At 41.5% G+C, this 16,559-nt stretch overlaps 1 protein-coding gene across 1 annotated transcript in view; it reads left to right on the top strand.

Annotated features, from left to right (window-relative positions):
• RYR2 (ryanodine receptor 2) overlaps window positions 1-16,559 on the top strand; it is a 308,323-nt gene that overhangs the window by 130,721 nt on the left and 161,043 nt on the right. The window contains exons 29-34 of the mRNA XM_056853337.1: window positions 2,321-2,529; window positions 3,715-3,889; window positions 9,793-10,001; window positions 12,128-12,474; window positions 13,563-13,677; window positions 15,436-15,596. Of these exons, the coding sequence (XP_056709315.1) occupies window positions 2,321-2,529; window positions 3,715-3,889; window positions 9,793-10,001; window positions 12,128-12,474; window positions 13,563-13,677; window positions 15,436-15,596 (1,216 nt within the window). The remainder of the gene's footprint in view (window positions 1-2,320; window positions 2,530-3,714; window positions 3,890-9,792; window positions 10,002-12,127; window positions 12,475-13,562; window positions 13,678-15,435; window positions 15,597-16,559) is intronic.

The raw sequence follows: 16,559 nt of genomic DNA on the forward strand, positions 1-16,559 counted from the left end.
TCCATTGTTTTACACCATCACACATGCCTCCAATCTACAGCACTTCCAGTAGAGACTAGGTTTAAAGTAGAAGACCTGCCCTTTGAGGAAGCTAATCTTTTTTCTGAAAGGACTGATGAAAAACCATCAAAGTCTTATAAAAGGACTTAGGGCCCTCTAGTGGTTTTTACAGAACTTGCTTACATGAAGACAGTTTTAGAGGGTAACCCTGTTCGTCTGCAGTAGAAGAAAGGGAGCTCTAATTCTTGAAAGCTTATACCCTGATACTTTTGTTACTGGACTCAAATCTAACTGCTTACATGGGGTTGATGTATAGAGTAAGCTCACCAATTAATCTTTAAAGTGTGGGAAGACTTTTTCTTGTTTTGACTACAATCGACTAAAGACTAGGATTTCTCATTGGAATAATTATTAACTAAAATATGCAAGAGCCCCGTGGCGCAGAGTGGTAAGCTGCAGTACTGCAGTCCAAGCTCTGCTCATGACCTGAGCTCAATCCCAACGGAAGTTGGTTTCAGGTAGCTGGCTCAAGGTTGACTCAGCCTTCCATCCTTCCGAGGTCGGTAAAATGAGTACCCAGCTTGCTGGGGGTAAAGGGAAGATGACTGGGGAAGGCACTGGTAAACTACCCCGTAAACAAAGTCTGCCTAGAAAATGTCGGGATGTGATGTCACCCCATGGGTCAGGAATGACCTGGTGCTTGCACAGGGGACCTTTACCTTTTTAAAAATATTATGCACCTTCTTTATGAGGACTGTCCAGTTATTAACTGTAATAAAATAATGAAAGAATAAAAAAAAGAAATGAATATGTTCCTGAACCAATGATGATGATGATGATGAATAAGAATCTATATAAAACTTTTAAATGATCCAAGCACTTCATCTCCATCAGTAACTGGAGTAAATCTGATGTATGTAAACCAGATGTTTGATGTTGGGAGAGGACCTGGCCCAAGACTATCTAGTAAGTTCGTGGCCAAGTGAAATTTGAACAAAAGGCGTTCTGGTGCAGAGCTCACATTCTTAGCCGTCACATTATGCCAGCCTTTTATTTTGCTACATCCATGTAACATTGTATGAAATATTATTAGACACTCTAACCAATATTTAGTTAATTTTAGTTAATAATTTGTTTCCAGTTAATTTTAATAGTTACTATTGCAAAATGTGAAAAAAAATAGCAGACTAGCAAAAATAGAGCATTTCATGGGAAAAGGGATGTGCATATGCCCTGTCAGGCTGTGGCAAGATGCTCCATCTGGCACCCATTCCCAGGAAGGAGAATTTGGAGGCTCTTTATTAGCATGCCAGAAATTTACTTTTTGATTCTTTTCTATGTGTTTCTGCCTTATTTCTGGGTCTATTAGTTGCTCCCAATAATCTGTGCTTTCTAGGATTTGTGTTTTATTATTTTGTATTATTTTTTTTCTTTTATCATTAACATTTTTAATTACACCCAGGATCGTTGAAGTGACTTCTGAAGAGTTGTTGAGCAGCGCCTAAAAACTGCTGGGTTATGCTGACAACATCAGTGCTGAAAGGGACAGTGCTGGCAGAAAGAGACGGGAGGGGAGAGAAGCCCACACATAGGGTTGCCAGGTCCTCCCTCTTCACCCGTGAGAGGTTTTGGGGGGCAGGGGTGGCCAGTTGTGCGCGCAACCTGCTTACGTCACTTCCGGGTTTAGCGCCGCTTCGCAAAGGGGCTCTTTACCGGTCAAACCCTGGGATCTGGCACTTCCACGACTAAACCTGGAAGTGATGTAAGCACGACCCACACATCTGTGCGCATGGTCACCGCTCCAAGCAGGCTGCTGGATTGGCGGGCAATTGCCCGGCAGTTCCAGCAACCTGGCAGCCCTACCTACACACCTCCATTTCTCTCTCACAAAACACATGCACACATGTAGAATTTTGGCTTGCTAAAGAGCCAAGTTCAAAAGCAGCAGTCGGTCCTACTGAGGAAGAATCCCAACTGGGTGTACGTAGGTTGAAAAGTAAGTTTTAAAAACCAGGCCCCCTTGGTTCTCAGCCAACTTGGAGCACAGGGCTGCATCTTAAGAGGTGGGGGTAAACTGGGGGGGGCAGCCAATGGTTGCTGAGAGCTGAGGCAGCTTTGTGAACATTTTCATTACAAAACCCTAATTACAATTAAGGAAGCAGGAAGTATAAACTATTAGTGTTGATCATTGATTGTGTGAATTACAGGTGAATGGGTTATACTTTTGTGTTGTATCAGTGTTTCAAGGCTCATTACAAACTATGTGATTGTATTACACACTCTATTAAGAAAAAAATAAAACATATTTTAAACTTTGCAGCCACAAGACCAGATGTATTCTGTGGTATGATGGAAAAGTTCCGAATCTTCCGCACGGAGAAGACGTATGCAGTAAAAACTGGGAAGTGGTACTTTGAGTTTGAGGCAGTGACTGCAGGAGACATGAGAGTAGGCTGGGCCATGCCAGGTTGCCAACCGGACCAAGAACTTGGGTCAGATGAACAAGCATTAGTATTTGATGGATTCAAGGTACATTTTCAGCAAGCAGGTGTCCTTTAATGTTGCCTGGCATTATTGTCTTCATTAGTACCAAACATGAAAATATAGCTATGTAGTGAAGCTCATGATTGACTTCAGTTGTTTTATTTTAATAATTAATTACTGTTGTTTGCTTACTTATTTTTTTCAGGAAACACAGGTTGGATCCTATCAACTTTTCTGCTGGTACAGGAAGGAGGAGAGGCAACATCACCTGATTCCCTCATCACTGCAGTCCTGTCCTACACAATGTTTTGTCCTCATGGATCCCATGATACCTAGAATAGCCTTTTTGAAGCGTCAAAACATTCCTCTCTTTCCTCTTGTTTCAGCAGAAAAATTGGTATGCTCTAGGCTGATCCTGCATTAAGCAGGGGGTTGGACTAGAGGGCCTGTATGTTCCCTTGCAACTCTATGATTCTATGGTAGGAACCAACCCAATGTGCATTTGACAGAGTAGGGTGACTGGAACTGTAATTCATGATATTTAAGGTCAAGATTTTACTTAATGTATCCTATAGGAAGCCAAATGTGGTGTTAAATGACACCTTTTCATGTTTATCTTATTACTTTGCCTTGGTTTGTGGTTTTCTGGTTGTTTTTTTGGTAGGGATAGCTATAGGTGTCTTCTAACAACAGACTAAAGGGTTCTTTGTTCTGGTAAAGGCATTTAATTATCAATAATTGTTTCCATTAATCACTCAGTATGTGTTGTTGTCCCATGAAAGATTTGACATAGCCATAACAATATTACTGCAATTTAGCAAATCACTCTTTGGGAAATTCTTTTACAAATGCATTTTAGTGTTATGTGGCATGGTGCATCACTCTTACAAATAAATCTATTTTACAAAAAAGCAAATATTTTGATTTACAGTATTATTGTGATGTTAAGACATGTTCTTGGCTGCTGCTACTGTCGACTGTATTCAAATGGTAATTTGTCCGTCAGGTCATTTGACATTGTTTTATGCTGCTGTTAGGTGGAATTTGTGCACACATAAAAAATTATAGGATTTGCATTCAACAGCTGCTTAAAAGACTCCAAGCTGTTGTTTCAGAATGTTGTAATATGAAAGTATTAATATTATAATTGTGATAATTTAGGAGCTGCTTATTAGCTGGAGGCAGAGGAGTTCTTAGTTGCTTTCCCTTGTATATGATTTTTCTTTCCAGGCACAACGTTGGCACCAGGGAAATGAGCATTTTGGTCGTTCTTGGCTGGCAGGGGATATTGTTGGATGTATGGTTGACATGTATGAGCATACTATGATGTTCACCTTGAATGGTGAAATACTTCTTGATGACTCTGGTTCAGAGCTTGCATTCAAGGACTTTGAGGTTGGTGATGGTAAGTTCTTGAACAATTCTGTGCTGCTGATGTGTGTGTCCCTGTACTTTTTGTTATTGGAAGAAGCTGGGAGAGCCAGCGTGGTGTAGTGGTTAAAAGCGGTGGTTTGGAGCGGTGGAGTCTGATCTGGAGAACCGGGTTTGATTCCCCACTCCTCCACATGAGTGGCGGAGGCTAATCTGGTGAACTGGATTTGTTTCCCCACTCCTACAAACGAAGCCAGCTGGGTGACCTTGGGCAAGTCATTCTCTCTCAGCCTCACCTACCTCACAGGGTGTCTGTTCTGGGGAGGGGAAGGGAAGGTGATTGTAAGCCGGTTTGATTCTTCCTTAAGTGGCAGAGAAAGTCGGCATATAAAAACCAACTCTTCTTGTTCTTCTTAAATATATCCATCACTTTTGTTGAGATTGAATAAATTGCTGTGATACATTTTTAAATTTTATGTATGTAACTGTGTCCATCAGTATAGAATATACTGAAATACTTAGATAACCAATTTGCTTTCTGTATTGTTGCCCTTTTCAAGGATTTCTGATGTTTACTGGAACAATGTTCCACCAGGCTGCTGTGATATTTTGTGAACATTTTAATTGCCAGTAAAGCAGTTTGAGTTGTAGAATGTTGATAGAATAAGTTGTTCCTTTGATAAGAGCAGAAGTCAGATTAATTGAGAAAAACACTGAGGAAAAGAAGACTGAGGTTTCATCAAAACTCTCCCATAGGTCCTGGGAATGGGTATGAAAGTGTATGTTTGGCAGGAAACATCAAGGGAATGGGGAGCATGTGTGACTGATTATTATATTGTACATAATATTCCAATTCTGATTAATATTATTAAATTAAGATCATGACCAGGTGGTCACACTGCACACAGAAGATGGTGAATTCAAAAATCTTCAGTAGATAAGACCAAAATCATTCTGTTTCTTAAATCACTTTATAATGAAGTTACATGTACAACGCATTCCTGAGTTGGTGTAAGTGGGATGGCCGCCAGCGGCCATCCCACTTACGTTGTGAAGAACAGCCTGGATGCCGGTCTCCACAGCACCACTCAGGGACACCAGCTGGGCCTTTTGCTGGTGTCCCACCGGCGTAAAGGCCCATGCTGGCATACCAGGGGTGTGCTGGCATCCTAGGGGGGCGTTCCTGTAGCATTCAGGGGGGCAGGGCTGCCTGTAGGCAGCCTCCTGTCCCCTTTTGCCCTGGGTACACCACCAGGACGAACAGTGTTGCTGTACCTGATTTTTTTGCAGGCGCAGCCTCGCTGTTTTCAATGGGGCAGAAAAGGCCCGTTTTTAAAAAGGCTTTTTTCGAGCTTTCAGTGGCCGGGAAATTCGTTAGGAGGCGCCTCCTCCCTGCCATTCCTGGCCGCCGACAGCTCAGAATTAGAGAACTACTGCTTATAACTCTTCCTCAGTTTGTAAATCATCTGATCAAGTTTTACATTAATTCATTGTATAATGGAAGTATCTGCATTTATAGGAAAATTAGAGCTGCTGAACACTTTTCTAAGGAGTGTAGGACCAGTGATGCACTAATCAAAGATAACTTTTAAGCTGCATTTTCTGATTTTCATACAGAGTGTACCTTCATGATAACGTGAGCTAAGAAACACAATGGTTCTAGACTTATAATCTGAAGAAATTAAAAAATCACTGCAGAGTAGACAAGCCACTGAAGAAGAATAAGAGTCAAAACTCTTCTGGCTGAAAAATATTTTTTCAATGTTTTGTGGATTTTGTATGTGACTAGATAAAATATATTCTGTATATCATGCAACACTTTTATGATAATCTTAATTCAGGGGTCCTCAACATGATGCACCTAGGCAACATAGCACTGTCCAATACCTTTCCTAGCTCCAGCCAACTATTTTTAGAAAGTGGGCAGGGCCAGGTGGGGCTTTTTTTCCAGCAGAGCCTTTGGGGATCTGATTGGCTGTGCAGAGTTTTTACAAGTTGCTTCAGCAATGACTGCATCCACAGCACAAGGTTCTTCATTATGTTTCTGTGTGTGTATTCAAGAAAATATTTTGACAATATGTTCTTTTAAAAGGTGCTCTATTGAACAGAGCTCCTGTCTGAAATGTTGAAGAGGTACTTAGAGTTACGCATAACCTCAATCACTGAAATTTTGTGGTTGGATCTGCCTCCTGTGACAGCCATTTTGCAGTTGGCTCGGCTACTGTGGCAGCATTTTTTAACTATGCCCACCACCCTGTGTCAGAATTCCAAAGGTGCCCACTGGCTTGAAAAGGTTGGGGTCTCTGCCTTAATTTGATACTCATACCTTTGGAATAAAGACTGGTACATTTTGTATAATATATTTCATTTCATAACCTAAGACTGTTATCTGGATCGTTCTTTCTGATGATCTGGGGAGTAGTTCCTCCTTTTTTGTACTTTGCTTGAAATGTCCTCTAGTGCTATCTGAGAAAAAGAATTCTTCCCACACTGCTTTATATACTTAGCAGTATTATGAGTCTTGCCCTGTATTTTGGTTCAGTACTATCCATCATTCTCATTTACTTAATTTTCTTTTGTGCTTTCTATAGTCTCCACAAAGGCAATACAGTGTCAAACTGGGGGTTTCATTACACTAGGAAAGCAGTAATTTGTCATTGCCATCTGTTGTAGTTACATAGCAGCACTGCTACTATAATCAGTTTTGTAGAAGAAGAAAAAGGATTGTGGCTTCATTCGAAGTTACTTTTGGCTTTTTCTGTAATTCATGTCTGAAGAGGGAACTGTCCCTCTTTTAGGATATTTGTTTCCTTACTACAAGGTGGTCCAAAAGTCCATTCACTGAAGGGATTATAATTCCGAACTACAATTTCAGCACTGGTGATGATGATGATGATGGATAGAAATGTTTGAACTCTCATTCATAAATATAGTTCTAAAGAAATGTGTCTATCTTTAGGATGATCCTATTAGAACAGATTTCACAAATGAATCTTTGTCCATCCACCTTTGACTGCCCTGCATGAAAACATGATCTGGGAGACAGCAGATCAAAAAGGTTTGCACTTTCAGGAGCAAACACAAACACTGGGAAAAATATTTAAAGTGTCAGAGATGCATACATCTGTCACTTTGATTCCAGGGACCGTAGCATTTTTTAAAAAAGAGAAACTCTGTCAAAAATACCCATTCATTTATTAAAAAGCCTTTTTCTACACAATTTTTTTTAAATTAAAAATTCAATGAACTCATTTCATGTACAACAACCTCCTATACATAACCATACAAAAATAATTGGAGTAGGCTCATACAATCAACTAATACATAATAAAATGTATAGGATGTGAAAATCCCCATTCATACTACCATGGCAATTCCAAGCTAACTTTCATAGCAAATCTTCTTTTCATGACCGTATATATTTAATAAAAGGAAAGGAAACGTTCTCTAAGGTAGATGTAATATCTCCTTCCTTTTGAAAATATGCAGATAGTTCTGGTAAGTTCTTAGAGGCTCAACTTTTAGTCTGAGGTGTTGGTTTCGATGTTGACTCACGCCGTCATTCTCAACGGCAACAGGACCCCTTCATCTCCTCTGGCAGCACTCCAAAAGGCTCAAAGGCCCAGTCCACAAAAGGTGCCCCAAACAAAACTACATATAGAGGCCAAAGCAAAAGTTATTTTTTACTTAATTTACAGCACAAAAGGGCTAGCTTTGAAGGACTTTTCATTTTCACACCACAGAAAAGCACAGTTATGCACTTCTGTATCATAGAAAGAAAAAGAAAATAGAAACCCATTCAAAATCAGCTCCTTGTGTGCCTAAGAACATATATTTGAATTATGTTTGTTTTCTGCTGTCACAGGGTTAATTTTGAAGGGGTTTCTTGTACCTTTTTCATGTTGTTCCTTTCCTTTCCTTTATCCCCTAGAAGCTCTTTGATCCATTGATCTTGAGCAGCATAGTTTTAAATCTATTGTTGGGGGGATATGAGGGTTGAGATAAATTTTGCCACTGCCAGTGTAGCTTTTTTCATGTTGTGACATTCAGGTGTACACCTACCGCTACCAATGTCCATTATTTGGGGCTGCAGAAATGTACACCTGGGAATTTAAATTCTCAGTTTTTGGGTTCTGTTCCTCAAGTTTTGTAAAATTTGACAGAAGATTAGAGGGGCAAAACCATTGAATTAAAGATGAAATGAATCCTAAATGGGATAAAGCTGGAGGAAGCTGCTTAGCCCTAATCATGTTGTAAGTCTTGTTCAGTTATACATTCCCCAGATTGTATATCTTTGGTTATATCTTTAGCACAGTCAGGTTCTGTTCTCTATATTATACATCTTTGAACAAATATATTCTGTTATCTCAGTGCCTATAACCTCTCTTGTATTTGCAGCCATCAGTAAACAACCATATTCTTTAGGTGTATATGAAGTGTGCCCCAACTCATGTCTGCAAATGATGGAGAAAACTTCATTTTCTTTACTTGGCAACTGCAGGAAAAAAAAGATTCAGAATGAGAACCCAGTTGCTATACTGGAAACTGTCTCCTCCAACTTAGACATAATAGCCAACTTGGACCTCATCTCTGGCCCAACACAGCTTGCATAAGGAATTACATCTTTTGGTCTCTCTTACCTAGTGTCCAAGTGATTTGACCCCTGGTTATTTAAGATTAGGAGCCCCGTGGTGCAGGGTGGTAAGCTGCAGTACTGCAGTCCAAGCTCTGCTCATGACCTGAGTTCGATCCCGACTGAAGTCGGTTTCAGGTAGCCGTCTCAAGGTTGACTTAGCCTTCCTTCCAATTCAGAACATATGTCAAATTTCAATATGTGATCTTCATATTACAATCCTCAAGAAACAATTTTATTTTTCCAAATTACTTTGTATAGCAGAAATCCTTATATATGTTAATGCCCATTGAATAAAGAATGTCCCCATACATTGATTAGTGCCTCAGCATCTATTAACTCATGCTAGAGTTGAAATCTGAATCACATAAAGAAAAAATAGCTGAGTGTAGTCGTGTACTACTATTGATACTTTACATATTCTAGGAATAGGGTTGCCAGTCCCTCTTTGCCACCGGTGTGAGTTTTTTGGGGCAGAGCCTGAGGAGGGTTTGGTGAAGGGTGGGACTTCAATGCCATAGAATCCAATGGCCAAAGAGGCCATTTTCTCCAGGTGAACTGATCTCTATTGGCTAGAGATCAGTTGTAATAGTAGGAGATCTCCAGCTAGTACCTGGAGGTTGGCAGCCCTATCTTGAAAGTGGGAGGGGGGATTCCAGGTCACAGCATAGGTTTCCAGGTAGATGAGCCTAGGCATATCTTTTTGCAAAGAAATATTGTTGCAGCTGTGCAGAGATTTGAAAGATCTTCTATTTAATCTGTATTATGTCTCCATTTTGGGCCCTGACCTGGATGGCCCAGGCTAGCCTGATATCGTCAGATCTCAGAAGCTAAGCAGGGTCAGCCCTGGTTAGTATTTGGATGGGAGACCACCAAGGAATACCAGGGTTGCTGTGCAGAGGAAGCCACTGGCAAACCACCTCTGTTAGTCTCTTGCCATGGAAACCCCCAAAAGGGGTCACCATAAGTCGGCTGCGACTTGAAGGCACTTTACACACACACACACACACACACCTCCATTTAAGTAATTAGCTGTGCTTTCCTGACCTTTGATGCTGCGAGGATTCCGAGAATTCTTCAAAATTAGTTTTAATTGTTTTGTTTTACTTTGCTGAGAAGTGTTTATCCAGGAATGACAAACATAAACACATGAGTACTGCATTTGTATTATTTCAGATATGTGATTATGACTGTGCACATATTGTTCGTATTGAATTGTATGGATATCAATTATTTAAAAATTAATTAAATAACACATTAATATTTATGATTTATAAATTGGATCTCCCCCACTTTTTTGGCAGGCTTTATACCTGCATGCAGTCTGGGCTTGTCACAAGTGGGCAGAATGAATTTTGGCAAAGATGTCAGCACTCTGAAATATTTCACTATTTGTGGATTACAAGAAGGCTATGAACCTTTTGCAGTCAACACTAACAGGGACATCACCATCTGGCTGAGCAAGAGACTACCTCAGTTTCTTCCAGTACCACCAAGTCATGAACATATTGAGGTTTGATGTATCTTCATTTAATTGTGTGGGATTGAATAGAAAGGTGACTTAGCTGTCCAAATCAGTGGTTGCCATCTGATTGAGTAGAAGAACCATCTCTATGTAGTTACAATCCCTATTGAAGAATGTAGGGTTACGCTGACACTACAACAAACCTGCCTGTGCTGTCCTTATAGCTGGGAAGCAGAGGATGTGTGGATGCACCTTCACTACTCCATAAATTACTACTGGTGTTGTGAAGTAACTTTTCATGCCGTTGTGGGCATTCAGATCATGGCCAGTTAATATGACATAGTGTTCCATTTCTCAGTACTTGCTTCAATTGGGGTCCAAGCGACCCTACTGCCATTTTTATAGAACCCCCAAACTAAAAATAATGAGTGGGTTGTTGAATTATGAACAGTCAACATTTATTGTAAAAACATATTACAGAGAATAGAGTGACAGAAAAAGTTAGCAGGGAAAAAAGTTTTATATATTTGTTTATATGGGCCTCAAAATGTAGGGGGGTTGCAATGAGAAATGTAACCCTGTCACTATGGCTTTTTTGTTTATACAGTGAGGGAAAAAAGTATTTGATCCCCTGCTAAATTTGCCCGTTTTCCCTCTGACGAAGAAATGACCAGTCCATAATTTTAATGGTAGGTTTATTGTAGCTGTGAGAGACAGAATAACAACAGGAAAAACCCCAGAAACCCAGAAGACAAAAGTCAGAGATTGATGTGCATTATAATGAGTGAAATAAGTATTTGATCCCCTGTCAACCAGCCAGAATAGGGTTAGGGTTAGGGTTCTGCTGTCAACAGAAGCAATCAATCCATCAGATTCCAAACTAGACACCATGACCAAGACCAAAGAGCTGTCCAAGGATGTCAGAGACAAGATTGTAGACCTGCACAAGGCTGGACTGGGCTACAAGACTATTGCCAAGCAGCTTGGTGAAAAGGTGACAACCCTAACCCTAACTGTCAACCTCCCTCGGTCTGGGGCTCCATGCAAGATCTCATTTCGTGGAGTTGCAGTGATCATGAGAACGGTGATGAAGCGGGGGGAACTTGTCAATGATCTCAGGACAGCTGGAACCACAGTCACCATGACAACAGTTGGTAACACACTACGCGGTGAAGGACTGAGACCTTCAGAGACCGCAAGGTCCCCTTGCTCAAGACAGCACATGTACAGCTTGCCAGTGCACATCTGAATGACCCAGAGGAGAACTGGGTGAAAGTGTTGTGGTCAGATGAGACCAAAATCAAGCTCTTTGGCATCAACTCAACTCGCCGTGTTTGGAGGAGGAGGAATGCTGCCTACTACCCCAAGAACACCATCTCCACCGTCAAACATGGAGGGGGACATATTATGCTTTGGGGGTGTTTTTCTGCTAAGGGGACAGGACACCTTCACCGCATCGAAGGGACGATGGACGGGACAATGTATCGTCAAATCTTGGGTGAGCACCTCCTTCCCTCAGCCAGGGCATTGAAAATGGGTCGAAGATGGGTATTCCAGCATGACAATGACCCAAAACACACGGCTAAGGCAACAAAGGAGTGGCTCAAGAAGAAGCACATTAAGGTCCTGGAGTGGCCTAGGCAGTCTCCTTAATCCCATTGAAAATCTGTGGAGGGAGCTGAAGGTTCGAGTAGCTACACATCAGCCGCGAAATCTTACTGACTTGGAGAGGATCTGCAAAGAGGAGTGGGACAAAATACCTCCTGAGATGTGTGCAAACCTGGTGGCCACCTACAAGAAACGTCTGACCTCTGTAATTGCCAACAAGGGTTTTGCCACCAAGTACTAAGTCATCTTTTGCAAAGGGATCAAATACTTATTTCACTCATTATAATGCACATCAATCTCTGACTTTTGTCTTCTGGGTTTCTGGGGTTTTTCCTGTTGTTATTCTGTCTCTCACAGCTACAATAAACCTACCATTAAAATTATGGACTGGTCATTTCTTCGTCAGAGGGCAAACGGGCAAATTCAGCAGGGGATCAAATACTTTTCCCCCTCACTGTAACTCCAGTTTTTCAGTTAAAGGAAAAAGTGTTTAGAAATGTTAAAAAACCTGAGAACTTGTTAAAAAGTGAAATTTCATTTTACATTCATGTTTCTGTATTTAATAGGTAACAAGAATAGATGGCACAGCAGACAGCTCTCCGTGCTTGAAGGTCACACAGAAGTCATTTGGGTCTCAAAACAGTAAAACAGACATCATGTTCTATCGCCTCAGCATGCCTGTTGAATGTGCAGAGATATTCTCTAAAATGTCTGGAGGAGGACTGCCAAGTTCTAGCCTCTTTGGCCCAAAGAATGACTTGGATGAGTACGATGCTGATTCTGACTTTGAAGTCCTAATGAAAACTGCTCATGGTCATCTGGTACCTGATCGCGCAGAAAAAGAAGCTATAAAATCAGAGTTCAATAACCATAAAGACTATACACAAGAGAAACCTTCACGTCTCAAGCAAAGGTCTTTTTATTTCTAGTCTTTTTATTTATTTTTAACCATGAGGGATATTCTTTCTCTTATAATGTAAATGTATTTATGGTTAGGTTGGTCATGTAAATCGGGAATTAAAGCTGGGACATCAGATCTGATGCCAGCCTTTTGCTGCTGTTCCTGTTCCTTCCTTTGCCCAAAACAAGATATAAATGAAACCTTCCACAAGGCCGTTAAAAAATAAAATTCAAGGAAATTTAAAAGTAGCAAAAAGATACAATTGCAAGATATCTGAAATTCATGGAATGTGTAATCTAACAAATGTCTAGAAAAGACCAAAGCTGATCCATAGGTTCAGTAACTGTGTGTCCACAGTAGGGATTCAGCCAGGGGTGAGGTGGGGGGGGGGATTAGGGTGCAACATGTGGATTTGTATAAAAGCAAGGCCACAACATTTTTCCTCTGCTGCTTTCAGCAGACTATTTGGCATTAACTGGTTCAGGGACCACACATTGTGTGAGCCATACTGCTGGGGATCCTGGGCAGTGAGAATGGATTTAACGGAATGATATGTCTGCATGCTCTCTTTGTTACTGTTTGCAACCTGGAGTGTGCGGCTGATACATCCTTTGTGAGTAGGTTGCCAGGTCCTTCTTCTCCACCGGCAGGAGGTTTTTGGGGTGGAGCCTGAGGAGGGCAGGGTTTGGGGAGGGGAGGGACTTCAATGCCATAGAGTCCAATTGCCTTATTCTTATAACGACCCTTTGAGGTAAGGTTGGCTGAGGCAGAATGATGGGCCCAAGTTCATCCAAAGAGTTTCATGGTAGATTGGAGGTTTGAACGGGACTCTCTTCAGTCTTAGTCTGACACTGATCTTTACAGCACAATATCTGCTAATATAAGAGCAGTAACTTGAGACTTTGTTAATGCTGTGCTGGATAAATAGGAGCTTGGGTAATCATTGTCAGGTTGCTTTTAAAGAAACTATATTCCACTTCCAGATGCAACAAGTCAATAAACAGCTTTTATCAAATTGAATTAGCATGGCTATGTTTATCCGACTGACACATTTGGGATTTGTAAAAATGCTGATTTAACCCAACTTCTGTATGTTACAGATTTATGCTGAGAAGGACAAAGCCTGACTACAGCACCAGCCATTCTGCAAGGCTCACTGAAGATGTCCTAGCTGATGAACGAGATGACTTTGATTACTTAATGCAAACATCTACAGTATGGCAACTCAGTGTTAATATTTTCACTCTTTATCCAAGAATTGCCAAATTTTCTTGACATGCAACTGCATACAAAGTTTGAAATGATAACGGACACCTGTAGAGCACATTTAGGTCACTTGCACACATGCCGAACAATGCACTTTCAATCCACTTTCAATCCACTTTGCAGCTGGATTTTACCGTGTGGAAACAGCAAAATCCACTGGCAAAAAAATCAAAGTGCATTATAAATGGAATGAAAGTGTATTATTCAGGATGTGTGAAAGCACCCTTATTTTACAGATGAATGAACCACAAACAACTTTTCTCTGAACTGATGCTATCAAATTACTTTAAAAAAAAGGACTTATTTATAATTGCTTTGTTCATTATTAGTATACAGTGTTAAAAAGTAAGACAGAAGAAAAATTCATAGTGCTAAATTTTTGTTCTGAAATTTAGATTTTCATACATACGTTGTGCTTTTTAAAAAAGTACTGCTTAATCCTTGGCCCCAGATGGAGCCAGCATAGGTAGCTGATATTTTATGCTGTCTCCGCAGAGAAAAGAAATGTAAGATCCACCTCTTGGGAGCTGCATTGGAGTAGCTACAAAACCCATACAGACCAATCATGAAGCAGCATGTCAATGATGCCCCCTTGTTAGCATACATGACCAAGGCAGCATGCCCTATGCACATAACAAAAAAAGGCAAGGGTACAGCACCATCTGTAGTAGGGAGGTCTGTCACATGCTCAGCAGGAGCCCTAAGATTACCACCTTCCTGGCAGATCTGCGTACGGTGGTTCAGATCTCCTCCTACAAACATAGGAGCTGTTTAGGGGGGGAGGAAGGAAAGCACTAGAATAATTTTGGATGAATCCTAATTGCTGTCCGAGGGCTATTGGGCTGAGGATTAATATAAGTAAGCTACTACTCAACTCTTCAAAACATATAACAATTTTATTAACAACATTATTTTTTATTGGAATACATTTTTCATATTGGAAAAACATGGCCACAACTAAAATTAATGGCAACAGTGTTATTGACGCATTGGCGAAGCATGGGAAGGCTGGATGGGGGCATCAGCCAGCCCGCTACGAACTGATGCAGGCCTGAACTCCCAGCGGTCCCGCTGGGAGTAGTAGAGGATGACGGTATGTTGGATACACCGGGGCTTGCGCCACTTGGTGTTCCCTCGTCACTCAGGTAGAGGCCAAACCTGCCGCCCCCTATGCGGCAACTCAACACCCTTGGCCTCCCCCAAAACCCCTTATTGGGGTCCCCCAGTTGGAGGAAGGGGCACGCAGGCTGCTTCCCCCCATCAAAACCCATCCAGCCCCATGCATAAACCGTCTTAGTTGTGACACATATAGCATAGCATCAACACCTATAGCCCTTAGGGAAGGAGGGTGGGCCAAAGCTGGAGACAGACTGAGGCAATAGGCGGGGCCGTCAGAGCATATGTGGAGCAGTGGGTGAGGGAGCCAGGCGAAGCCTCCCCCCACCTGCCCAGCAACAGCCTCCTGGCCCCCACCTGACTGGTCGGGAGCAATCGACTCCCTAGCCCAATCAGGAGAGACCCCCAGGAGTAGAGATCGGGAGAGCGAGGCTGCTCAGCTGCTGTCAACCCCCACCCCAGACACCAAAGTTGGCTCCGGGTAAGTCCGGAACCGATTGCTTATAAATCACCTATAATTCTATAGCAAGAGGATAGTTCTGGATGAAAATGAAATATTAATATTGTGTATTATTTTTAATCTCTTGACAGTACTATTATTCTGTACGTATCTTTCCGGGCCAAGAACCTGCTAATGTCTGGGTAGGCTGGATTACATCTGACTTCCATCAGTACGACACAAGTTTTGATTTGGACAGAGTACGCACTGTTATGGTAACCTTAGGAGATGAAAAAGGAAAAGTTCATGAGAGGTTGGCTTTATTTTTCTTTACATTAGAAACATTAAATTTAATTTTTGAATCATGCCATATATTGTTATAAAAGACAGATGTAATATTTAGTAATATTTATACTTTATGCTAGATTAAATAAACATCCCATGCCAAATACGGAATTTATTTTTTTAAGTGCTCCTTCCTTCCTTCCTTCCTTCCTTCCTTCCTTCCTTCCTTCCTTCCTTCCTTCCTTCCTTCCTTCCTTCCTTCCTTCCTTCCTTCCTTCCTTCCTTCCTTCCTTCCTTCCTTCCTTCCTAATTGGGTGGGGCAATCTTAAGGGCTGCCTGTGCCGCTGTGGCCGGCTGCTGATGTAACTATGGCACAGCTAGTTCTGCTCCCTGAAGTGTTTGGTTAGTGAATTGCCAACAGGGGGAAAAAAACGTGTAGCTGGGTTTCTGTTGTGTTGCATCAGTTGGACTGTGATGGACAGGGAAGGCAGAACCAATCGGGCTGGCAGGCCTGGGGGCCTAGGCCTGCACTCATCACAGCTGAGGGGTGGGAATGGCATGGCCAGAGATGGTGGCTCTGAGTCTACGGCACCCCCCCCCCCAACTCCCTTAAAGGGACTGGGATCTGCCATCAGTCACTGAGTTATACAAATCAAAAGAGCGGGGAGGGAAAGCTGTAATAAAGGGTATACAAAATTGAACAGTCCAGACTAACACACAAATAAATGCCAAAACTTGTATTCACAAGACTGAATAGAACACAAAACACAAAAACAATATCAAGTAGGACTCTATAAAAGTAATAAGTCCTTATATAACTCCGGTTGCAACTTGATTCTCCGCGTTGATATCGTAGAGTCCGTAGTTCATTGCTTTGTGTATGCACAAATTGCCAAGTCCATCTTATTTCTTCACTGACAGGGATCTGGTATTCACATGTTTTGACAATATTTCTTCTTCAAAAAACACTGATGGACCGTGTGAAGAATTC

This window comes from Euleptes europaea, chromosome 7, assembly GCF_029931775.1.
Source record: "Euleptes europaea isolate rEulEur1 chromosome 7, rEulEur1.hap1, whole genome shotgun sequence".
NCBI lineage: Eukaryota > Metazoa > Chordata > Lepidosauria > Squamata > Sphaerodactylidae > Euleptes > Euleptes europaea.